The 25,853-nt window shown below is 43.1% G+C and overlaps 1 protein-coding gene and 3 pseudogenes across 1 annotated transcript in view; 2 read left to right on the top strand and 2 right to left on the bottom strand.

The window, feature by feature from the left end:
* Positions 1-1,852: 1,852 nt before the first annotated feature.
* On the bottom strand, positions 1,853-3,264 carry LOC120598402 (vomeronasal type-1 receptor 1-like; annotated as a pseudogene).
* Positions 3,265-8,974: 5,710 nt separating this feature from the next.
* LOC120598403 (ret finger protein-like 4A) lies at positions 8,975-12,998 on the bottom strand (annotated as a pseudogene).
* NLRP9 (NLR family pyrin domain containing 9) overlaps positions 11,742-25,853 on the top strand; it is a 30,111-nt gene continuing 15,999 nt past the window's right edge. Inside the window, exons 1-2 of the mRNA XM_039857189.1 lie at positions 11,742-12,074; positions 23,426-23,754. Of these exons, the coding sequence (XP_039713123.1) occupies positions 12,040-12,074; positions 23,426-23,754 (364 nt within the window). The 5' untranslated portion in view covers positions 11,742-12,039. The remainder of the gene's footprint in view (positions 12,075-23,425; positions 23,755-25,853) is intronic.
* LOC120598423 (uncharacterized) lies at positions 16,736-16,854 on the top strand (annotated as a pseudogene).

The raw sequence follows: 25,853 nt of genomic DNA, 5'->3' as shown, positions 1-25,853 counted from the left end.
TGGTGCACACTTGCACTTGCTCTCACCTGCATCTTCCCTCTCACACATGTCCTGGAACGTTCTCTCAACACCCAGCCACAGACACGCACCTTCTCACATGCATGTGCATGTTTTTGCAGTGACTTCACCAGGCGACTCATGCTCATAGGTTCTCGGTCTCACCCCATCTCAGATTTTCTCACAAATCCACTCATACACTGCCCCTCTCTCAGCCAGCCTCTGCCTTCACCTCACATTTACCTTAAAAAAGAAATGCACTTTCAGACTCACTCTCTCTGCAGATGCTTCTCTGTCCTCTGGTGGGTCCCTGAATGCCGTCCTTCCCATCACGTCGGTCTCAGCACCCCTTTCATGCTTTTGATATGTGTGACACACCTTTCATGGTTCCGGGGGGTGGGGAACCACCACTGCCCACCACGTAATGTCCTACCACAGTCAGCAGACTGGCCTGTGGGCTGGCCGCCTGTTTTTGTAAATGAAGTAATGGAACGTAGTCACACCCATTTTCATATTGCCTGTGGAACCTTCCACCTGCAAAAGCAGCATTAAGTAGGTGTCACAGAAATCGTGTGGCCCATGAGCTTGATATATTGACCATCTGGCTCTTTAAAAAATGTTGCTCCTGCAACTCCTTGTACTTTGTGGGACTTGTGCCTGCCACCCATCCCCAACCCTGCTACAACCACACACTCCCTGTGGGTTTCCAACAGGCTCTCCATGCAGAAATTGTACTTTTGCTGTCTTTTGTTTCTTATTATGTCTTCATGTTTTTGTTCTAGTTTTAGGGCTAATTCTTTAGTTTTATATTTCATCCACTTCATTTTATATCTGTTAGAATATTTCAAAGAGCACTAAACAACACTGGCATTTTAAAATACAAATTTTAATGCATTTTAAATTTCAACCACAGAACATTAGAGACAATAGTATCACCCCACTCACACCTCGGAAACAGCCTTGTTTGCTACAGCCGTCATTATCCTTGAGCAGGTCTGGTTTCATCTGTATCCCCTAACAGTCCTTCCCCTGGAGAATGATAATTATGTGATTCCTGGCTGGGAAGCATGAAGAAAATCATGATGACTTGAGCACGTGAATAAAACAGGAAAGTTAAAAATGGCACCGTGGTGGCACTGAGGTCCCCTCTACCTGGCTGGCATGCTCAGCCCCACCTGCAGGGACAGGTCGTCAGTCCTCTAAGGGCCAGCCTCTGCTGACTGCAGCATTCTACCAAACTATAGAAAGGAGAACATGTTTGAGGATCTTATAAGGATTCAGTATTCAGAATATATAAAGTACTCCTCAAACCAACAAAAATGAGCCAATACAGAAACGAAAGGAATAGGCATTTTTCCAAAGATATACAAACTGCCAGTTAGCGTGTGAGAAGATGTTCAACATCATTAGTCATTGGAGAAATGCAGATCAAGACCACAATGAGACACTACTTCACACCTGCTAGATGGATGTTGGAGAAAGGAAAATAACCAGGTCGGAAGATGGGGACAAACTGGAACTCGTGTGCATGGCTGGTGGCAATGTAAAATGATTCAGCAGCTGTGGGAAACACGTGATTTCTCAGCATGTTAAATACACAACTATGATGTGACAGTAATTTCACTCCTGGATACATATTCAAAAACTGAAAGCAGGGACTCAACAGATATTTGTATATCCATATTCACAGCCGTGTTATTGACGGTAGTCAAAAGGTGGAAACAACCCATGTTCATCAGTTAATAAACGATTAAATAAAGACAAATGAGTAAACAAAATGTTGTACGTACATAGACTGGAAGAATATTCAGCTATAAAAATAAATGAAATTTTGATACATGCTAGTGTGGAACAACCTTGAAAACGTGATGCTTAGATAAGGCAGACACAGAAAAATGCTATATGATCCCATTTAAATGAAGTACCTAGAGCAGGGAAATTCATAGAGACAAAAAAGTAGAATTGAGGATGTCGGGGGCTGGGAGGAGAGAGGACCGGTGAGTCAACTCTTCATGGGTACCGACTTTTTGTTGGGAATGATGAAGTCTTGGGTATAGATAGTAGTGATGATTATACCACTTAGTGTGTTTAATGCCACTGAGTTGTACACTTACATGTGGTCAAAATCAAATGTTATGTATATTTTTTATAACAAAATATAAAAATGGATAACTGGTAAACAATTACTAGATATTAGTATTCATGGGTGATATAGAGGCTGACTTCTCTGTATTTACCAGTTCAACCGTGAGGTCAACAATGCAAGAGCAGACCCGGGGGCTCTAGGATCCCTAAGGACCAGCAGAAAGAGGCATCAGTATTATTTCCCATGTCCTGTGGACCACTGACTGTCACGGGAATGCAGACCTTCATTAAGACCCTGAACATCTAGCAGATGCAGCAGGGACGACCAATAATCAGGGGCGGCTCCTCGGAGCTTCATCCAGTCTACTCTCATGAGAATGAGTGTGAAGAACTGGTAGGTACTCAGGACACAGGTGGAGCACAGGGTGGTGCTGTGAGCCACCCAGTGATTGTAACAGACAAGCTTACACCCAAGACTGGACTGGGGGTGGGGTGGAGCGTGGTCCTCACCACAAAAGCTGCCATCACGTGGGGAATCACAGTGGACAGAAGCACCAAGAGATTGACCAGCGCCATGTGGGTGTGAATCGTGTGTCGGCCTCTGCCTGTGGCCAAGCAAGAGTGGAGACACATAGCAGAAGAGAATGACATTGGCCAGACCCCCAACTCCCACCTGCAGAAGTAAGATGGTTTTCAGAGCCACCTCCCCTGTGGCCCTTAGAGCACTCTTCTGAGAAGACATGATGAGGGCTTTGGCGTAGCCTGGAGCAAGAAGGAGGTTCTGCCTGTGAGAACATCAGCAGTCTTTGTAAACGACTAACACGGTAAAGGGTTCTCTTTTCTCCTGAGCAGAGAGACACTGTCATACTCCACAGAAATGGCTTTGCCTGCAAAACATACAGCTGGCACCCATTATACCTTTCCCCATAATTATTTTGTATCTCTTTCTAATTTATGTCCTGATTCTCCACTAGAATGTAATGTCCAAGAACTTAGGACCACATCCTGGTCAACAAAATAGTTGACCCACAGTCTGAGAAGGTGTGACAGGAGACAAAGACAAAGATATACTCCACACCCCTTAGAATTCATGGTCACCCTGCCTGTTATGAGACTGTGTTAAGAGAAATGGAAAATACAAATATAACTGTTGAGCTTATAAAATTTTCTAATTTTAATGCTGCTCTGAGAATCAGCTGTCCACCTCTGAGGACTCTTAACTCATCAGTTACTGGATACAAAATAAACTTAAAAAAAAGTCGTGGCCTTTCGGTTTGGGGTAAGGAGCTTGAAAGTCACCACTCTGTCCTCACAAGTATGACTGATCAGATTGAAAATTCTTGCACCTATCAGAGAGGTGAGGACACGGGGACACCTTGGAGGCCTGAGGGATGGACAGGTGCACAGAGACCACTGCGGGGACAAGGCCAGTTGGGCGATCCTGCAGGGGGATCGAGGAATTGCTGGAGGCTCAGTGTGTAGATCGAGTCTGAGTTAGAAACTGCCCAGTTTTGTGTGTTCTCCCTTCAGGAGCTCAACCAGTTTCTCCCAGTAAAAACCAGAGATAGATCCTCTTGTGTTCCCAGCAGGGAAAGGGCAAACAAATGAACAAAAATCATGAAATGCACTAGAGCTCTGCCTTATTAGTGAGGCCTGCACCCATACTTATTACCAAGCCTAACCTGCTGGGATGTCATCAGGACCTAAGTGACCTGGGAAGGGGACTCCCAAGTCCTGCCCACTCTAGCTGTCTTGTCCCACCCAGTGGTAGTAGGGAGAACTGAGAAACACTCGCAATGCAAACGTCACAGACTGGAGGTCGGGGCTCAGTAAAGACTGAGGCCTACTCACAGGGTCTAGAGCAATGGTCCCCAACCTTTTCAGCACCAGGGACTGGTGCTCCTATGAGGATCTAACACCTGATGATCTGAAGTTGATCTAAGGCGGTGCTAGGGAGCGGCGGGCAAGCTTCATTTGCTTGCCCGCCGCTCAATTCTTGCTGTGCAGCCCAGTTCCTCACAGGCCATGGACCAGTACTAATCCACGGCCTGGGGTTGGGGACCCCTGGTCTAGATGGATGGCTTCTCCACACAGCTCGCTGCTACGTCAACAAAGGCCTGTGCACAGCAGCTCTGTGTACATGGACCATTGTGTTTGGCTATCAAGAAAAAAATGCAGCCATACCGAATGGCAAGAAACACAGTTGGAAGAGACAGTGCAGCTTCAGAAGCAGATGCGGCTGGGGTGCTGGAGTGATCAGACCAAGAATGTAAACCAACTGTGGTGAAGATGCTGCGGGCCGTGATCGATGAAGCAGACTGTGCAAGGACGAGCAGTGACATCAGAGACGGGGAACTCTGAAGAAAGACCAAAGGTGCTAGGGACCAACAATTATCACAGAAATGGGGGCCTCCTCTGACAGCTTTCTTAGATTGGACACAGGAAAGAGGGCCGAGCTTGAGGCTGCGTGGATAGAAACCACCCAAACTGAAGGGAAAAAACAACAAAGATAACAATCTCCAAGAACTACGGTACCCACTACCACAGGCATAACTTACGTACCATGGGATGACCGAGAGAGGAGAGAGATGAGGAGTAGCAGGGATATTTGGAATAATCCCCCAGGTGAGTGTCCACACCAAACCACATAAGCAGGAAGCCCAGAGCACACCAGGCGGGATGAGTGCCAAACACCACCACCACCCAGGCACGTCATTTCTAAACTACAGGTCATCAAACATGAAGAAAAAATTCTGGAAAAAACCCACCTTTATCTACAGAGGAGCAAAGGTGAGAATGATGTCCGCCTTTCCTGAGACCACGCAAACAAGAGGAGAGGTGAGTGAAATATTGACAGCGTAGTGAGAAAAATCCCACCAACTTAGAATTCTGTTTCCTGTGAAATTCTCCCTTAAAAGTGCAGGAGAAATAGACTTTCTCTAACAAAGCGAAACGAAAGGGAGCTGCTGACAGTCATCCTGCCCTGAAAGAAATGACCAAATAAGTTCCTTAAAGCAGGGGTCCCCAAACTCTGGGCTGTGGACCAGTATTGGTCCGTGTCCTGTTAGGAACCAGGCCACACAGCAGGAGGTGAGCAGTAGGAAAGCGAAGCTTTATCTGTATTTGCAGCTACTCCCCAGCGCTAGCATCACAGCCTCAGCTTCTCATCATCAAGCATTAGTTCCTCAAAGGAGCACTGGTCCCTGGTGCCAGAAAGGTTGGGGATCGCTGCCTTAGAAAGACAGAAAATGACATATCAGAAACATGGGTCCACGTAGAGAAAGAGAGTGTTGGAGAAGGAATAAGTAAAGAAAGGTAAAGTAATAACTTTCATTTTTCTAATTCTCAATCTTAGAGATAAGTATATTAAAAATGATATCTATATGCATTCCCCCATCCGTGATCGATCCAAACAGCAGTACCCCGACCCCACACAGTTTCATCAGAAACTGCAGTTACAAGAATCTCCTTTGCATAACTCACCTGGATAGCTCCAGGGTTCCCTGTGTGTCATTTTTCTCTGGCCACAATGAACCCACAGAACCATATTGCCACTTGGACCCTCACAGCCCCTATCACAACCCCAAGCAGGCCCTACATCACATCTCCAATGACTCCTTGTGCATGGAGATACCCCTCGTCCCTTTGCACCGCTCCTGCTGCAGACAGCCCAGAGCTCCTTCCTGGGGGGCTGACAGCCTACTGAGCTGGGTGACGCAACCAAACCAGTGGTTGTCATTCTGTGGGGCACAGAGGTCAACCTCACTGGTGAGGTGCTGTGCCAACCCAACAGCCAAGAGTCAGAGTTGCAGGGGACACACCTGTCCCTGCACAGGCAACACCCACCAGCCCCATGCAGTCATACATGGGGACTCCACAGCAGAGTCAGGAACAAACGACAGGAGGTGCCCTGCGCTGTCACAGAGTGCACCTCTTAGACCTGTAGCCTGCTTTCCCCTCAATGTAGAGGGACCAGCATGGGTAGGTCACTTGCTGTGTTTCAGACAAGGCATTCTTGGAAAAAAGAGAACCCTGAAGACCTAGTTTCCAAAGCTTTCCTGATGACACAGCTCTGGTTTCACTAAAACAACTTGGAGGTGCTTGTGTCCCTCTTGCACCTGAGCCCTTCTGCTCTATTCACTTCCACGTTCCTCCTGGGGTCTTGTAAGTTCTGTGACATTATACACACATGGAAGCAGCAAGAATGAATGCAGGCTGATGGCACAGGCTTATGTAACTCAGGTGAGCACAGACTTGGCTGGTCCATACCTCCCAGGAGAATGAGAAATTCCGGCTAACAGTGTGTCCTGTGCCGAGGGCAAGGGACACAGGAGTTGGGCATAGGCCCCATACAGAGGGACCATCAGAGCCGGTGGAGGGAGGGAGGGCTTTGCTTCTGGTGTGGACTTGCCAAACCCTCTTAGGAATGGCCTCTGATGGCGCCCTGGTCTTGGCCATCAGGTGCCTTTCAGTGTTGGCCTTCCTCTGCCAGCATGGTCACTTTCGGGTGGGGTCCTTCCTGGTTCATGGTCACCTTCCTGCTGTGTCCACACGGAGGAAGGGTGAGGGCATCTGCTAATCCCATCCATCGGCCCCCCTCGTGGCCTGAGCACCCCACCTCTTAACACTGTCATCTTTGGGGGTTAGAGTCTACTATGAATTTAGGGGGACACAGACAATTGGACCATGGCAGGGCCCAATGTACATCCACTGTATTTCTGAATATAAAACACACCGTTGCATTACTGTAGAGGGTCTCGTTCGAATCCCTGATTCCACTTGTGTAAAAAAGCATCTATTGCTTAGTCTCCAACTCTCATCATTCCGAAAATTAACCAGACGTCGTCTTGCTGCAAATTCCTTTTTCTTCCCCTGCTGCCTCAGGTTAAGAAAGGACAGATGGGCCTCCCTATTTAGTGAGAGAGAAAAATGGGAGCAACACACACACAACAAACATACAGAAGGGTGACACGTGACCTCAGCAGAAATTGCTGAGAAGGCTGCATCATCCTGAGTGGGATTGGAGATGGAAGGAGTGTGCATGTCACCTGGGGCAGGCCACTTCTCTGGGTATCTGTTTGGGCGTGTGTGTCTGTCACTGGATCTTATTTCATGTGTCAGAATTTTTAGGGCACAACCCAAACTCTGCACATCTATTTGTCCTCCTGTATTCATGCTCAACCCTCCTCTTTGAGGTCTGAGAAAATCAGTAGACTTCTGTGAGGGGTCAAGGAGCTCAGTGGCTCGCCTTGGCCCCTCAAGGTTTGTCCCAGGTGCCAAGGACCCCCTCCCTCTTTCTCTGTTGTCAGGGACCCCAGGACACAGGGACTTTAGTGACCTCAGGATTCTGTGATCTCAGGATTCTGGTCCCACCCGAAACAGCACCAGCACATCCCCATCTTCTATCTACCCAGCTGGGGCCTGAATGGGGCAGCTCAGGACAGGGCGGAGTTGGCACTGTCCTGACCAATGGGACTGCCTGCCACAGCTCTGAGGCCCTTCCTGTGCAGAGTCTCCACTCCTGACATCTGCCCTGAGACTGAACATGACGATGACCTCACCTAGCTGGTCTCTGCTCCAGAGCTCGTGCAGGGGAGTGTGACTCAGTGTGGCACCTGACCAGCTACAGAGAGCACATGGGCCTGATCTCCCAACAGAGGTACCATTATCGTGTCATCTCCAGGATGGGTGACACTGTCTGCATGGGGCATCTCTAGTGTAGTGCAAACTAACCCTGTGCAGTCACCCTCAGCCACTTCTGGTGGTTAAGGACAGTATGACAGTTGTTGAGAAGATCTATGTGCATAGTGGGACAGAAGGCAGAGAAAGTCCCCATGTTCCCTGTGGAGAATCTAAATCTAGAATCAACATTGTCATTGGGGCGCAGGGGCCCTCAGTGCCACAGGGGCTCTGTGCACTGGGTTTCCACCAGGCTCTTCCCCTTATGCTCTCACTCTCTGCCAAACTCTGTCCCCAAGTCCCTTTACACTGGTCACATGTGATCTAGGGGCTGGCTTTCCCTGTGAGCTGTAGTTCCCCACGGCTCTTGCTATTCATGGCCTCAGGTCTGTTCAAACTGGAAAACAACCCTTGTGAAACCAGTGTTTCCTGCTCAGACCCTGTTGTCTCTCTGTCCCTATGACTCAACAAGGAGACTGTCAGCTGCTCCCTGTCACCCCGGGTGCCCCACTCTCGAGGCTCTTGGACCACCAGCCTGTCCCATATTCTGGCGGTAGCGCTGGAAAGGGGATTTCCTGGTTATACAGATCAGATTATGAAGTAGAGAGACAGTGTCAGAATTCTTTAAAACCATTTTAATTCTCATCACTCCGAACCTAAATCTAATTCAACATCACTGACTCTGAACATTATAAGCAAAAGAATAATGATTATTCGTGTGCATGAACAAAACAGAAATGTTAAAAATGGTACTGTGTTGGAAAGGGGTAGATCTCCATTCAGTTTTCCTCGACCTGGAGGGTCCCATGTGCAGGGACAGACTTAGCCATCTCTGGAGAGCTGCCCTGGGTCCCTGCAGTGGGCTCCTGTGGAAAGGCTGGCAGGGGGTCCCCTCCATCCTACACTGGATGAAATGCGGGGGGAGCTAATAGTAGACGTAGCCAAAGTCCATTCCTCTTGCTTCAAGGCAGGACACCTGTAGTGCCATTCAGAGGCCCAATGGGATCAGGCTGAGATTCAGCATCAGCTGAAACCAGCTCCTTGATTAAGCTGCTCCTGCAGCCCTCCTGCCTCCCTCAAGTGTTCCCTGAATGTTCGATGGGTACTTGAAACAATGTTCATTTTTCCGTTGCTGAAACTGAATACATACACATCCCTATTTTAACTATTTAGATAGATCTGGTTTCCACATCATATAGAAAAGTAACTAGTCTGCTGGGTCACACTCAAATTTTAATTTCATTTTTAATCTCCATTACAACTACCCGAACCTTTCAGATGATGAAAAGGAAAACCTTTGGCAATTGATCTGAAAGTTCAGAACATATTAATTGGACAGAAATATAAACAAAGCCCCAAAGGAACTGACTGCAACAACTCTGAATATTGGAAGTGTAATTTTCCCAAATGTAATTAATTTGTGTTTGGGAATCACACTGGTCCATATTTTTCTGCTATATTTTGGTACCATACTTAACCAGCAGAAAAGTGCCCAGCTCTGGCTCTGAGCATGTCAGAAGTTTCTGTAAATGTCTGTGCTTGGAAGGTCACTGGCCTTGCCCAGGAGTCACTGGAGGACAGGCAATGCCTGGGTCCATCACAGGACACATTGTCAAGAAGCTTTCATCATCCATGACTAGATTTGCAGGAGCAAAAAAATGGACACAGTGGCTCTGCAGCAGAGATTTTGGGGAAAGTAAAAATATGGGACCTATCACCAATGTGATAAAAGGAAATGATCCCCATATCCACACCCAGGGAGCACTGTCAAAGGCACAGTGTTGGCGGAGAAGACGTCTTTGCTCATTGAACTGACAATCCAGAAGCCAAGTTCTGAAGATAGCACAACTTCATCCTGCCGAGGGACAGATTCCTTGCAAACGCCCACATTCCATTCTTTGCTCATCCCCACATCCACCTCCCAGTAATGGCGGCCAGAGGTGAACCGAGGGGTTCCTAGGACACAGAGACACAGATGGCATAGTTGAATCGCTTGAAAATCGGTAGAAAAGCCCACAGCGGACGTGTCTCAGGTCCTCAGAAATAACGAGGTAATTGTTGGCGGTGTCAACATCCAAGGTCATGTCCACTGTGGACAGAGAAGCAATCAAGTCATGAAACACACAACACACACACACACACACACACACACACACACACACACACACCTTATGCCACCTGCACATCCACCTCCAGGCCCAGACGTTCTCACTCACTTTCACGTCTCTGGCTCTACACATCTTTCTTAATCAAGTTTCCTGGGAAGACTTCCTGGCCCCCGATTGGATCAAATTTTATGTAGAGAATGAAAGATTATAATTGAAACTAGTCTTTCTTATTTATAATAAGTAGTCTCTTTTCATGAACTTATTTGATTATTTGATTAAGGAGTTTTCTTCTCCTTAGTCGGAATACATGCGAAAAAAGAGACCAGGACTGTTGTTTGTTCTCAAAATTATTACACAAATTAGCACAGATTCTGTCAAATATAGACCTCAAATGCATATTTCAAATGATGGAAAATATTTTGCTTATTGCAGAATAGCATTGACATTAAAGTTTTTTCTTTCTCCTTTTTTTTTTTTTGCAATTACCTTACTTACTGTTGTTAAATAGGCAGTTACATGCCAGGCCTTTTCTTTCTTAGAGTTGTAATTAAAAAAAGGAAAAGAGAAATGCTAGGGGTCCTAAGATGAGGATGTATTGGCAACAACCTGGACCTAGGGCTCAACCTGGACCTAGGGGCATTGCTCAGAGGGGCAGAATGACCATGTGTGGTGGCCACTTCTCCCTCTGACCCCAGTTATGAGGATGGGTGCACAGAGCTGCTTGTCCTGACCTGTCTAGCAGCATCCACATGGCCAGAGCACTTGTCATAAATCCAGGCTCACAGGCCAACTCTGCCAGGACCCAGATTCTGCATTTAAACAAGACCCTCAGGGAACTCATATATGATCAACTTTAAGAATCATTGTTCCAGGCCAGTGCTGCCCAAAGAAACAATGTGAGCCCCATGTGCAATTTAAAATTTTCTCATTCCTCCAAAAAAAAAAAAAAAAAAAAAGAACTGCCACATGACCCAGCAGTTGTACTTCTGGGTATTCATCTGAGAAATCCAAAACACTAATTTGAAAGACATATGCATCCCTAGTTCACTGCAGCGCTACTTACAATAGCCAAGATATGGAAGCAACCCAAGTGTCAATAGACGACTGGGTAAAGAGGTGGCATACATATACAATGGAATATTACTTAGCCATAAAAAAGAAGGAAATCTTGCCATTGTGACAACATAGATGGACCTAGAGAGTATTATGTTAAGTGAAATAAGTCAGACAAAGACAAATACCATATGATTTCACTTATATGTGGAACCGAAAGAATAAAACAAGTGAACAAATAACAGACTCATAGATTCAGAGAACACACTAATGGTTGCCAGATGGGAAGTAAGTTGTGGGGCTGGGTGAAAAAGGGGAAGAGATTAAGAAGTACAAATTGGTAGTTACAAAAGTCATGGGGCTGTAATTACAACATAGAAAATATAGTCGATAATATTGTAGTAACAATGTATGGTGCCAGGTAGGTATTAGTCTAATTGGGATGATCAATTTGTAAATTCTATAAGTGTCTAACCACTGTGCTATGTACCTTAAACTAATAAGATATTGAATGCCAACTATAATTTAAAAAAATATTAAAAGGATACGTTAACAAAAATAAAATTTTCTTACAAACGTATTTAAAAAATGATAAGAATCAGGTAGAATTGATTTTAGAAATACATTTTATGTTATCTAGTATATCCAAAACCTAACTTCTACTGGTGTCAGTCTCTGTTTTCAAGTGGTCAGTAGCTCCCTGTGGCTATCGTAGACTTCGGACAGTACAGGCCTGGGGCATGACTAAATACTATAGTCCTTTAAAAACCGATGGACAGTGCTAATCTCTGCTTACAGGTGAGGACATCTGTCCCTGGGCAAGAATAAACATTTCAGGTGCCAGAACCCTGCTGATGCCCATGTGTAATGGGGAGCTTTGAAAGTCTCTGCTTCCTGGGCACTGATGGGACCGACAGGTCCCATAAGTGTTTCACCTTGGAACTTCCGCATCTTTGGATTCATCTACAGGATAGCTCTCAGCTGGGGCTTCAAGTCCTTGACCTTTGACACAGCCTGCCAAGCTGGCTATTGGGCCTGATGTCCTTCTTCTGAGAGACCTCGGAGCAGGAGGGGCACAAAACCCCATCCCCACCGGACTCCTTCCTCGAGACAGCAGATGTATCCACATTTCATGTTCACAGGGTTTTCAAGGTAAGTCAGGCAGACTGGACATCTGCACGCTCCTTTAAAGTGTCCAGCCATGGCTGCTGGGTGGGGGAAAATTGCGCATGCTGTTAGAATTTCTGTGAGTGAATTGGATGCATTGGTCCTGGCACACCGCCCCCTTTTCCTACGTTGTGATTTGCAGTCACTGCTCCTAGGCAATGACATACAGTGCAAGTACAAATACAAATGACTCGTGGCCCTGAACTTCTGATGTTTGCTATTGGAGGATGGGATTTCTCCGTGGGCTGTGAGTTAGTTAGCTGGTGAGAGCATCTCTCTACGACACCTGAGCTGTCTAGCGTGGCAGCCACCAGCTCCGTGTGGCTATTGAGCAGCTGGGGTGGGGCTTATCCACTCTGAAATGTGTTGTGAGCTTAAGATATACCCTTAGTTTTGGAGATACCATGAGAAAGAGAATGTAACGATCTCCTTGACATCCTTCAACAATTGATTGCATGTTGAAATGACAGCCTTCTGCCAGTAACAATAAATTAGATTGGTTTGATTTTACTTTATTGATGTGGCTACTAGAAAATGAATTTACAATGACATATGTGGGTCACCTCATAGTTCCAGCTGGCCTAGACGCAGAAACTCCCTCAGCTGCCCAATCTGGATGTGGTAAAACCCTTATGGAACTAGAGAGCTGTAATAAAGCCATGGCTGACACCTACTTGCCACCTCACAGAGTTAGCTGAGCTGACTTGATTTAGGATAATGACACGATATTATTTCTCAACCTGGTACTGAAACTCGATTCTTCCTACTGCTGTCATCAAGGGTCTCAGTGTCCCCAGGTATACATACTGTGCCTGGCCTTGAGTTGGCCTCAGACAGCACTTGCTGGATTCATACATTCCTCCAATCCCAAGACCTTTTGTGGAAATTTGAAAAACAAAATCCCTTTAGATTGACTCACCTTCCCTGCACTGGGCGCCCTTCTGGCCTCCAGCTGCCTCTATTGACAGTTCAGTTCTAGAGTGAGGTCGACCAACAAGCGACTTTTATTAGGTCCATCCTCCCACCTCACTCACTTCCTGTCCATCCTGCTTGATCCAATCAGGGTTTGATTGAATTCTGGCATTAATGAGAGGTTACCACAAACAAAGGAGGGTGTCATACCTGAAAGTTACTTTTCAACTAATATAAACAAAAGAGAGCCATAGTATCATTCCAGATTAGCTCTTGTATACCTGTCGATGAATTGAAATTAGGATTCAAATTTAAAAATGGCCATCATTATTAGTTGTTCTAAAATGAATGGGGAAGTTTTTTGGGGAGTGGGGAAGACTTGTTTCAAATGGTTTTTGATTATGAAAGTGAAATCTCACATTTGGATCAAGAAAATTCAATTAAGCCTACTCAGAAGTCTTTCCTAAAATCATACTCAGTTGACCTCAGTCACTTCTTCAAATGAGTGTTTTCTTCATAAACGTTAAGATCTTGGGTTAGAAGTTTGGTAAAGAAACCTCAAACCTCTGTGACACTGGCCAGCCAGGGAAGATCCAGGCTTTCGTTAGTTATAGAATCAAAGATAAAAGATATTTTTTATAGTATTACTACTTCCCTTACATCACAACATATACAGAATGAGGTAAATTTCTTTTAAAACATGTTCAAAAAAGGGTTTCTCCTGGTGTTCAATGACTCATGGATGAGTCCGGTGTACGGGGTGGAGTCAGGTTAGATTTAGGTGTTTGGTCAAGAAGGCTGTCACTCAATCATTTCCACAGGGATAATTTGCTGCTGATTTCTGGACTTCTTATCACATTTCACATGCAAGGAGAGGCTCACTCCAGCCCTTGAAGTCATTGTGTCTCCTTAGGGCAAATTGAAACACACTCACATATTTGTATGACATTTAAAAAATTTTTATTTTTCAATTAGAGTTGACATTCGATATTTTATTGACATTTTCGTTTCTCTTATTATTTTCACAAGCTGAATTTAATTTATTTCACAGCTCCTACAGCATTGCCATACTTCTGGGAGTAGTCATTCTCATGCCTGTGGTTCCTTTGACTCTTGCTTGTGGGGGATTATTTCGTACTGAGTTTTCTGCTTATTTATTTTGAGCAGATCATGAGGCAGAGCTCAAACCCTCTGGGAATACCAGGTGACCTCTGCACTGGTTTGATTTTCCCCAAATATCCTTCATCCTGGAATGGCATTTTTGTTACATTTTGGCTTAGGAATTCTTGCATTAAGGAGAAGAAAAGAGAAAAGTAGGTTTCCTTGTCTCCTGGAGAGGCTATTGGTGACCTATAGTATTTTTTTCCAACTGGAAATTTGGACAGAGAAGGTCTGTCTGCCTGCCCCTGGAGACAGTGGCTGGTACACTTTTCTTACACACTGTCATAGGCAGTCCAGTGCCTTGAGTCTCCTATGTGTGAGAAAGGCCTTGCCTTTCAATATCCCACTTGGTGAGGATGAATTCTCCACCTCCCATTCCTGCAGGTGTGTCCTGGCTTCCAGGACTTCAAGAAGTTGAGCTGCTGTCACCCAGGCCCTGTTCAGACTGTCACATCACATCACCCTCCATATTCAGCTCCTTGCAGAGTCTGGGACACAGCATCTCCATGGCTTTTCTGAAAGTGTGTTTTTCCATAATTTAAAAACATATGATGTGTTTTCAATAGTTTTATGTGACTCTTCTTAAATAATGTCTTAGTCTTTCTTGAATAATATCTTATCCTCAAATAAAATCTTATTCTCATAATGTTTACGTGAGAAAGGTCTTAGCCATCTGAAACTCTGAGAAAAACTGAAAAAAAGCTAGACTTGCTTTCACTCTGACACAGTTCTTTCCTTGGGAAATAAATATCAAAAACGATGAAAAAAATCTCTCAATGAAATCCGATTGTTTTGAGTTTTGGTGACTAATTTGCCTAAATAATTTTTCGAATCATTGAAATATTGATGGCAGCATCACTTGAGAATCACCAAGCTCACATCTCCTTTGTTCTAACAGTTGCCCCAAATAGGCCTTTTAAATCTCTTTTATTATACACATATAATTTTAAGAATGTTATTTAAAAAATAAGAACTTTATTTTATTTTTTATTTACTTTTTTTTTAGTTTTATCTCTTCATTTGAAAAAGTTAACAAAAAACTTTAACACCTTATACTGTTCATATAATAAAGAAATTCAAACCTTCAAATCATCGATTCTCAGTTACAATCCTTCCAGCAGCCATTTCACTCTGTAGCTAAGAATTTTAAATTGGGTTATGTTTTTACACAAAATTTGATATCAAGTAAAGAATTAATCACATTATCAGAAATTCCATTTTTTGTGGTTTGCATATCTCAGAAAGCATTTTCTTTTTTTATAGTTAACATACAACACTATATTAGTTTCAGGTGTATAGCACAGTGGTTAGACATTTACATAATTTATGAAGTGATCACCCTGATTACTTTAGTATCCACCTGGCACTATCCATAGTTACTACAATGACTATTTTGTAACTACCAATTTGTGCTTCTCAATCCCCTCACTTTTGTCACCCAGTCTCCATCCCCCTCCCATCTGGTGACTACCAATTTGTGATACCTGACATAATCTTGGCTTTTTTCTTAAACTCGTGGGGAAGAAAAAAATTTTTTATAATTCTAATTTGTGGCCAAGTGGTTGACTTGGGAAAGTACGATTGGGTGGTACAGAAAGAAAAAAACAAAGTTCAAAATTTCAAAAATGATTCAGCCTCATATTTCACATTGCTTTCTTCCGTCTTTTAAAAATGTTTACTAATTAACCAACTATCGTGAGGCAGGATCTGTTAACATGGGTCATTAATTTGGTCCTAGTTGGGGAGTTCAGGAAAGAATTATGTGGGAGAGTTTTTTCGGCTGAGGAATGAGCAGTAATAAACCAGCTAAAACGAAAAAGGACTGTTTGGGCCACGTCGTCTGTCCATTTGTGAATTACTTCCTTTCCCTCCACAATGGATGTGACCTTGGTTGGATGTGGCACTTCTGATGACCCCAGGAAGATGAGATGTGGGCGTATCACACAGATTCAGAAAATCATGCTGAGAATTTATACACATGAAATTTGAGGTTTGGCTTTTAAAAATATTTTCCTACTTATTTGGCCTTTATTGCCCAAATATCAAAAGCTTGGATAAGATTTGCTTTGTGAGTGACAGCTACATACACTTCTGACATTTGATAAATGAGGTAATAAAACTTGATTTGGGTCAGCTCTCAGTTGACCGCCAGGTGGCACCCTCATGCTGTCTGCTCACAGCTGACCCCACCTCAGGTGGCGGTCTTGACCTGTCTGATGCAGGCTTTCTGCCTCTATCCTATTTTCTGAAACACCCTCCAGAGGTCCAGACTTATCCCCATATCAGGTCTGCTTAGTATAGTAATCACTGATGTCTCTTGATGTCTAAGGACATCATGACCTAGCCTGGATTTTTGATATTAAACAACAGAGAATCTGGTACATTACATCACCTTTAACCTTCTATGCTGGATTCTGGATCTGCAACCAGGTGACCACAAAAAAGGAAACCAAGACACTTTTCTCTAACGCGTGACTATGGCCCAGCTAAGGATAGGTTAGGAAGGCAGCATGAGGACGTCAGGTCAGAATTTCAGTAGAGAGTTCTGGTTTAACCAAAAATCAGGATCTCGGGTCTATGTCCATGCTACCCTAAACAAACCTGATCCTGTCTGATCTCGGAAGCTAAGCAGGGTCGGGCCTGGTTAGTACTTGGATGGGAGACCACCTAGGAAGACCAGGTGCTGTAGACGTGAAAAATAAAAGATTGTAAGCTGACAAGGTCCTTGCAACCTTTGGTTGACCATACACACACACGCGCACACACACACACGCACGTCTCGGAGAGAAAAGTCCCACTGACTTTCTTAGCCCAGTCTCAGCAGGCAGCATGAAGCCACGGCTGCCCGTTGATCCAATACAGTCAAAAAGTTAAAATTTGGGCTGATGAAGTAGGAATGTTCTCAGCTCTAGCCTTCACCCCGATGGGCTCAAGTCCCTTTGAAAGGGGTAATAATACTACCTACTCCACAGGGCTGAGGAAAATCGGGTCACGCAGGAAATGCCCTCAGCTATGGGGCTCTTAGATCATTAGCACCCAGTTAACATTAGAGACCATTAATGGAGACAATTAAAACATCAGTGGCAGGTGATGGTGATCAGAGTGATAATGGGCAGAGCTCACACAGGGTTCCATGATAAGAGTAATGGGTGTTAATAGACACCTTTGGTGGAATATTACCCAGCCTTAAAGATGAAGGAACGACACGGATGAAACTGCAGGACATTCTTCTAAGTGAAACAACCAGTCACAGAAGGACAAACCCTGCAAGATTCCGCTTACATGAAGTATCTAAGAGAATCAATAGAAGCAGAGAGGGGAGGGGATAGGAAGGGGTCACTTCATCAGGTATAAACTTTTGCTTACACAAGATGAGTAAGTTCTAGAACTCTCTTATCATTACTAGTTAACAACACTGTGTCAGACACATAAAATTTTGGTAAGAGTGTAACTCTCATGTTAAGTGTTCCTATCACAATTAAGAAAAAACAAAAACAAAAACATGATTTGCAAATTCTAACTTCGGTCCTCCCACCCAGAGCTAGTTATCCAAGGATGTGCGTTGGTCTCCTCATCCACAAAGGCTTGGTTCTAGGCACTGCCGTGAATGTCGAGAAGATGCAAGAGATCGCTCAGAGGACAGGAAAGTCAGACACTCAGATCAGGCAAGAGGGGTCCCTACTGCCAGTCTCCAAATCACTGTCATTGGTAGTGGGAGAGGACTGCTCACAGCAGCCCAGAGAGAGCATCACATTGGGAGGATCTATTACCAGCATTCTGGGAAGGGTCATTAAGCCATATCTGAAGGAAGATTGTTTACACTTGTGGCGGAAGACACAGCCCTGACAGTTTCATATCACTCCCTGAGTCTTGCCAATCAAGAGCCACACCAGCCAATGGGAGGGCAGGCACAGCCTCTTAGCCTTGGCCTCCACAGCTGCTCTTTGATGGGCACCAGCCTGGAGAACCAGTGGCCGCATCCGGTGAGGGTGTCTTCTTCTGGAACTTTCTCTTTCTTCTTCATTCCCCCTCTCAGTGCTCACTGTAGGTCTTGCATAAAGAGCAAGGCAGAGGGGTCCCAACAGCACCTAGTCCTGCTCCTGTGCTGTGGCAAGGGCGTACTAAAAAGCGTTCAAATCCACGGGGAGATGGTGCATTCAGCACTCCACTTGAAACCTCTGTGTTTCCAACTCTGTACTAGGTGGAAGAAGGGGACTCTGAATTGGTGACCGAATGAGATGACTCGAGTGTCAGAGGACCAAGGAGACATGTCAAAGGGCTGCTGTTCCTTAGTCTTGGTTGCCCTCTCAATTCTGATTGTGAGATTCCCATAATTGGGGAGACAAAAGGAAACTGGGATTTGGGCCAGGGGTGGTCACGGAAGGGAAGAGCACATGGGTGAGTAGGGGGAGTGCAGTTCCAGGCTGGTGTTCATGGTAATTGGGGTGATTGGCTTCTAAAGATTAACCTTTTATCCTCCAGAGTTTCTAGGGGGTCCCAATGTTAGGCTAAATCACATGTAAGTAACTTTGTGGTTGATGTTGGTTTTGTGTGACTACAGAAGTCCTAGAGGAGAGAGTGAGCCAGGTAGTGTGAGTTTGAGGATGAGGCAGATTGTGCCAAGGACAGGATGGCTATAACAGGAGAAGATGCTGGCTGGAGGGCCTAATGCCGCCTGATGAAGGGCCATGAGGAGCTGGGGCTCTTTGGTGAGGGCATCCACTTACCTCTGTACCTTGTGGTGCGAGGGGTGCCAGATTCAGCAGCCAGCATTTGGGAGAGCTTCAAAGGACACCCACACCATGTTTAGAAGAAGGTTTCAACTAGAAAAGGAACAGAAAGGAATGTTTAGTGAAAAAGCTCAGGACACAGAAGTGTTTTTTTGTTTTTGTTTTTAAATTGTAGTAAAATGTGGTAAAATGTGGTAAAATGTGGTAAAATGTGGTAAAATGTGGTAAAATTGTGGTAAAACAAAGTTTCTATTTTAACCACTTTTAAAGTATCGAGGTGCAATTGGTTAATAAGATTATATAAGTTTCAAGTGTCCCATTCCATAAGATGTCATCTGTCTATTGCATTGCATGCTCACTGCCCAAAGTCTAGTCTCTCTTTGTCACCATGTATTTGACTCCCTCACTTTCTTAGTCCTCCCCCAACCCTCTTCCCCCTTATTTTAACCATTTTTAAGAGTACAGTGGCATTAAGTATATTTACATCGTTATGTAGCCATCACCACCATTTTCTCTAGAATTTTTCCCACAACTGACACTCTCCACTGAACAGCTCCCGTCCCCGCTCCCAGCACCTCTATTTTCTATTCTTTGTCTCTGTGAATTTGACAATTCTAGGTGTCTTATATAAGAGAAATCACATGAGATTTGTCCTTTTTTTTCTGGCTTATTTCACTTAGCATAATGTTTTCAAAGTTTCTCCCCATGGTAGCATGTGTCAGAATTTTAATCCTTTTTATGGCTGAGTAATATTCCATTGCATGCATATACACCACATTTGCTTTATCTCTTTCTCCCTTGATGAACAGTTGGGATGGTTCTATCTTTTGGCTCTTGTGATAACACTGCTATGATCATTGGTGTACAATTAAATTTTTGACATATGGGGTTTTATTGATGATGGTGACTTGTAGTTTCTTTACAAATATTAACCTACAATAAATCTAATTTCCCCTTTATACTCTATAGTATTAGAAGCCATTCCCCCCAAATAAGAAGAAAACTTAAATTTGCTTTGATGTTCTCTCCCCACTTTTTACTTCCATCTCCTAGAATAAGATCATGTGTGATTTTAATGTCATTTCCTTCTTTTCCATTGGCTTAGACTTTCTTCTGTATGTGCAGCATGGAAGAGCAAAAAAACTAATAGGATGCTGGTGAAAATGTAAATTATTCATGAGGGAAAGTAGTTGGGCATTATGTCATAAATATGACAATCCATACAGGCTACAGCCTATAAATATAAACCCAGCAAGATATCTGTTTAAATGCACCAACGTGCATGGGAAAGCTTCTCCACAGAAGCATCATTCATGTTGTAGAAAAGCTAGAAAAATATGTACATGCTAGTCAACCATAGCACTTAGAAGCTGCAACAGTAGAATACTATACGACAATACAATGGACCACTTAGAGCTTCAGACAGCAACACAGATGAGCCTTACAAAATAGTGCCAAGCGAAGGAGGCCAGAGAGAAAATACTTTATCACTTTATTTACTAGAATTAATCATGTGACATCAATCTATATTATTTACAATGCACATGTAAGTTTTAAAATTATATATATTTTTCTCATTTATTTTTAAATAAAAACATATTAAAATGAATTCTACTTGATTCTTATTACTTTTTTAATGTGTTTGTAAAGAAAATTTTGTTAAAATATCCTTTTTAAATTTACCTTTCAATTACAGTTGACATTCAATATTAGTTTCAGGTGTACAGCAGTGGCCAGATATTTATACACCTTATAAATGATGCCCCCACCTGGCACCACATAGTTATTACAACATTATTGACTATATTCCTTGTGCTGTACTTTATTTCCCTGATTGTTTTGTAACTGCTAGTTTGTATTTCTTAATCCCTTCCCCTTTACACCCAGCCCCAACCACCCACCCACTTGGCAACCATTAGTTTGTTCTCTGTATCTATGAGTCTGTTTTCATTTTGTTTGTTCGTTTAATTTGTTTTTTAGATTCCACATGTAAGTGAGGTCATATGGCATTTGTCTTTCTCTGTCCAATTTATTTCACTCAGCACAGTAAGTGGATGGACCCTAGGTCCATCTACGTTATTGCAAGTGGTAATATTTCATTCTTTTTTTACAGCTAAGTAATATTCAATTGTATATATGTACCTCCATGTGAGCCTTTAAAAAAATAAATCTTTTGCTGTATCTGGATTTTAAGTATAATTGGGAAATTCTTTCTACGCCCAGGTAACCCAGGAATTCATACACTACTTTAATACTTGCAGGTTTTTCAGTTTTATATTTAGGTCACAGATCTATATGCATTTTTTTCTTGTATAGGGGTGAGGCTTGAATTTTATTTTCATTCTTTCTAATTAGCCAATGAGTGGTTCCTGAACTAGTTATCACAAAGTCCGCCTTTGCATTGGTGGTTTGAAATGCATGCTTTATCAGTCACTAGGTGTCTGTCTGTGATTTGGTTTATTCCGCACTTCGTACTCTTCTTGCCTCTTCATTTGTGAGGCCTACTGTGCTTTAATTGTAGATGCATTAAGAGTTTGTTTTAATATCTGCAGACTTTTTTCTTTGTATGTTGACTTACATTCAGTATTGTCAGTAAAGATTCTCACAAATGGATTCCTATCCTTTTGTCAAAAAGTGATTCTCAGTGCGTTGTTTGGGAATGAGAGTGTGGCAGTTATGAAATATCATGGTATTCAATCATTTGACTCTCACCCCTTCTGGTTAGTAAACTTCATACATTTCTGAAAGTCTAGACCTTGCACTGTCTAAAATAGTAGCCACTAGTAGTCACGTGTGGCAGTCAAGCCCTTGCAAGGTATTCAGTGAGATGGAGGAATTGAATTCTTAATTTTAATTAATGCAAATTTTAATTTTATCACTGACTCCCAATTCAGTTTTCAGGAGGCTTATATATGTATGAAATACCTTGAGTATGAGAATTTCCTTTCCTCACTTACATATTTTATGAAATTTAAACAGAGATCGAGTATTTCCAATGGAAATTTAGCATCTGAATTGAGACAGTATTTAAGTGTGAAATGCACACTGAAATTTGGAAGACAGTATAAAAAACCTGGCAAAATATTTCATCAAATTGAATATTGCTTACACGTTGAATTAACACTTTAGACATACTGGGTGAAATAATATATTATTAAAGTTGATTTCCCCTGTTGGATTAAATTCTTTAACGTGGCTACTCAAAAGTTTAAAATTACAAATGTGACTCTTATTATGTTACAGTTGTATAATACACTTAGCTGCCCTAGACTTTTCTTCTTTATCTTTGGAATTATGGAATCTGAATATGATGTGAGTTTTTATCTTTTCAATGCCTTAATTCTTGGCAAGGTCTTCTATCTTGAAGATGCATATGGAAAGCTTTCTTCTATGAATTATTTCTTTCCCTCTGTATGTATGTATACATACATACATACATATGGTGGGGTGGAGGATTTCAGTGAGATAGATGTTGGAATTTCTGGAGCCATTAACACTATCTACACTTTTCATCTCTTTTCTTTGTTCTGTGTGCTAACCAGCCACATGGTTTGAAGAATATTTCCTTGACCCATCATGGAGATGGAGATCCAGGACCACAGGATATAAGCTGGAGTGCCCGTGGATGACTTGTTTGGAAATTTGGAACTTTTTTTTCCAACCACAGCTCTGTTTTCTACATTTCAGGGATTCATCAAAACATTCATGCACCAAAGGCATAGCTTTAGGTGTTTGATATTTTAAAAAATTAAATGTATTGGGATAACATTGGTTAATAATTATATAAATTTCAGGTATACAATTTCTTAATACTTTATAATCTGTGTACTCCATTTGTGCTTACCACCCCAAGTCTAGCCTCTTTCTGTTACCATGTATTTGACCCTCTTTACACTTTGTCCTCCTATTGCCTTTGGACATTTACTCCCAAAATTTGAGGACATTTATTCGTAAAAATATCTGCACTCCCATGTTCACTGTAGCATTATTTACAATAGCCAAGACATGGAAACAACCTAAGTGTCTTTCAATAGATGACTGGATCAAGAAGATGTGGTTGGTCCATACATACAAAGGTGTTTGATTCTTAAAGATCTTTGTCACTTAGTCAAGCTAGACCAGAAACTGTCCTTCAAGGAACGTTAATAACACCATCTTTTTGAACTTTAGACAGAAGCTCCGTAATGACACAAGGTCAATGTCCTTGTCCCACTGATAACCCCCCAAAGCTTTATTATGGTTTTAGGTAGTTATCGCTCTCCCTGGCATTTGGCTTAGGTAGTTATCGCTCTCCCTGGCATTTGGCTTAGCGTAAATGACATTGTTTCTAGCACTGAATTCACATGCATGACTGTGGAATGTAGAGGAAGGATGGGGTGCCTTCCACAGATGAAGCTGGCCAGATGTGTTTTCAGCAAGAAGTTGGGTGACATCAGTAAGCTGAAGCCACTTTCAATTGCTGTGATTTAACTCTGTAATGACATCATTCTCCCCCAGGAATCACTTCTTTCTTTTTTTTTTTTTTTTTTGAAGATTTTTTTTCCCCCTTTCTGGAAGAGTCAGCTTACAATCCTGGGACAAGATGGCCGAATTTCTTTTTTCTGATATTGGCCTCTTTTGGTACCTGAAAGAGCTCCAAAAGGAAGAGTTCTGGAAGTTCAAGTTGCTCCTCAAGCAAGAACTTCTGAAATTCGAACTCAAGCCAATCCCATGGCCCATGCTCAAGAAGGCGTCAAGGGAAGATCTAGCAAAACTTCTGGACAAGCATTACCCAGGAAAACAGGCGTGGGAGGTGACACTGAGCCTGTTTCTACAGATCAATCGGTGTGACCTCTGGACCAAGGCTCAGGAAGAGATAAGAAGTAAGTGTAGGATGCAGAAGTAAGGGTGGGAGCCACAGCAGGAGGTGGATCCACTGAGAGCTTGTCATAAAGAAGGTGACATTGTCACTAAGCTAATGGCCACCCTTCTGTCTGTTGACAATGTGTCATGGGTCAGTGAGAACCTTGGAGGCAGTAGAGGAATTGCAAGCCAACTCTGCTCATACATGGGCCAGTGATGGACTGCAGATGGGTAGTGTCCTGAAACAGACTGTCATCTAAGTGGTGTCCCCATTTTTCTGTCCCAACACAAGTCTGTGCTATCACAGGAAGAGACTTGGGCCTTAGTGTCTGCATTACCAGGTCTGCTGAGATAGAATTCCTAGGTAGAGTCCTAATGTTAGGATATAATTATAGTGTGTTTCTGTCTCTCTCTTTCCTTATAGTATGCAGGAAGCACTTTTTATGCATAATATCTTTTCATTCTCACCATGACTCTGAGATTTGCCAATGGGAAGGCTGTGGACTGAACAGTGTCCCTTCAAGGGACAGATCTGACTCCACACCAGTTATTTTTGACTCATCGGGGATTTATACCTTTCCTCTGGGAGGATACTCCTTTATTTTCCCCCAGAAAGAAGAGGAGTTGAATTTTAAGTCCTGGCAAATGAAGAGACAAAATGTCAGACAAGTCATTTTTAAAAATTTCATCTCTAAGACAGTAATTGAAAGCTGCAGCATGCTTTAACCAGTCTTACATGTTATTCTCTCATTGATTTTATCTATTTGTGAGACGAGACTTTCTGTTCTAATAAGCGAACTGAGACTCAGAAGGATTGTAATCACCCTGAAGTATCAGCATGGAAATAGATAAACCAAAGGGTGCCTCCTGGTGTGTGGACACCTAGCTTAGTGGTGAGGACTGTTGTTCGCTAAGGCAGCTCCAGAGCAACAAGCCGCCATTAGGTCCGCTCCAACCCTCTGCTAAACTGGTTCTGCAAGGACATAATATGCCCAGATGGATGTAGAATGGCACAATTGGAAACATGAGATGTTGACATTGGTTCCTCTTGTTCCCGAGTCTCTTGGTGGCACAGTGGAGGAGGGCTCAGGTGGACACTGTGTGCATGGTAGGTCCGTGTCATAGGTGAGGGATCCAGAGATGCCAATCTCAGGTCATGACTGTGAATGACCCTGCCCCTTCTCCTGGAAGGAAAGAGAGAGACAGACAGAGAGATAGAGAGATCTCTTAATTTCTTTTGTTTTTATAAACAAATCTTTCTCTGTCCCAGAGAGGAAAAAACTCTCTTTCCATCCCGAGGCTGTTTTCTAGTCATACATCCTTGAACAAAGCTATCAATGAATGCCCTTTGCTTGGAAGACATGCAGAGATGCCTCTCCTACTGTGATGTGCGTTTCTTCAGCACAGGATGAGGTCCTTGTCTGTATTTGTAGTTTCGTGCACCTCCCCTAATGTGTTGCCTTGAACGTGGATGGTAGATAGTAAGGGTGGTTCAAGGGTGCCTTTCTCAAATTAACTACAGTAGCATGGCACAGTAGGAATCACCTAGACCTCACAGTTTCAGGTCAGAGATGGGATAAACCCCTGATCCTAATATTTATTCACTAGTCCAAATTAGCTGAGTAATAAACTCTCAATATTTTTCGTTCAGTGGGAGTTGAGTGAATTTTGATGAATTCTTGAGGAGATGCAAGATACGATAGCAGGAGCGATGCCCTTTGACCTGATTCCTGGCATACCCTCCATACGTGGTGGCACTTACAATTCTTTACTTGGGAGAGACCACCCCTACCCCCTTTCAGTTTGGAATGTAATTATCAAATGTCCACATTTCCAAGTGTCCACACTTTGTGTAGCCTGCAACTCTGAGATAGGCTTCTGGTTTTGGTCAGATGCTTCTGTGGACAGGATTTCAGATAGATTCTAATGAAACTAAGTTAATTAGCCTGGTCATCCATGGATGTACATCTTTCCTCATGTGTTTAAGTAACTCTGTAGGGTTGTTATGAGTATGAAAAAATAAGTGCATTAAAAAAAAGATTAAATGTATTGGGGTAACTTTTGTTAATAACATATGTCTCAAGTGTACAACTTTGTAATATGACATCTGTACACTCCA

The sequence above is a fragment of the Pteropus medius genome, unplaced genomic scaffold, assembly GCF_902729225.1.
Source record: "Pteropus medius unplaced genomic scaffold, Ma_sr-lr_union100, whole genome shotgun sequence".
NCBI lineage: Eukaryota > Metazoa > Chordata > Mammalia > Chiroptera > Pteropodidae > Pteropus > Pteropus medius.
The sequence above is the reverse complement of the archived record's forward strand: the minus strand, read 5'-3'. Positions and strand labels throughout refer to the sequence as shown.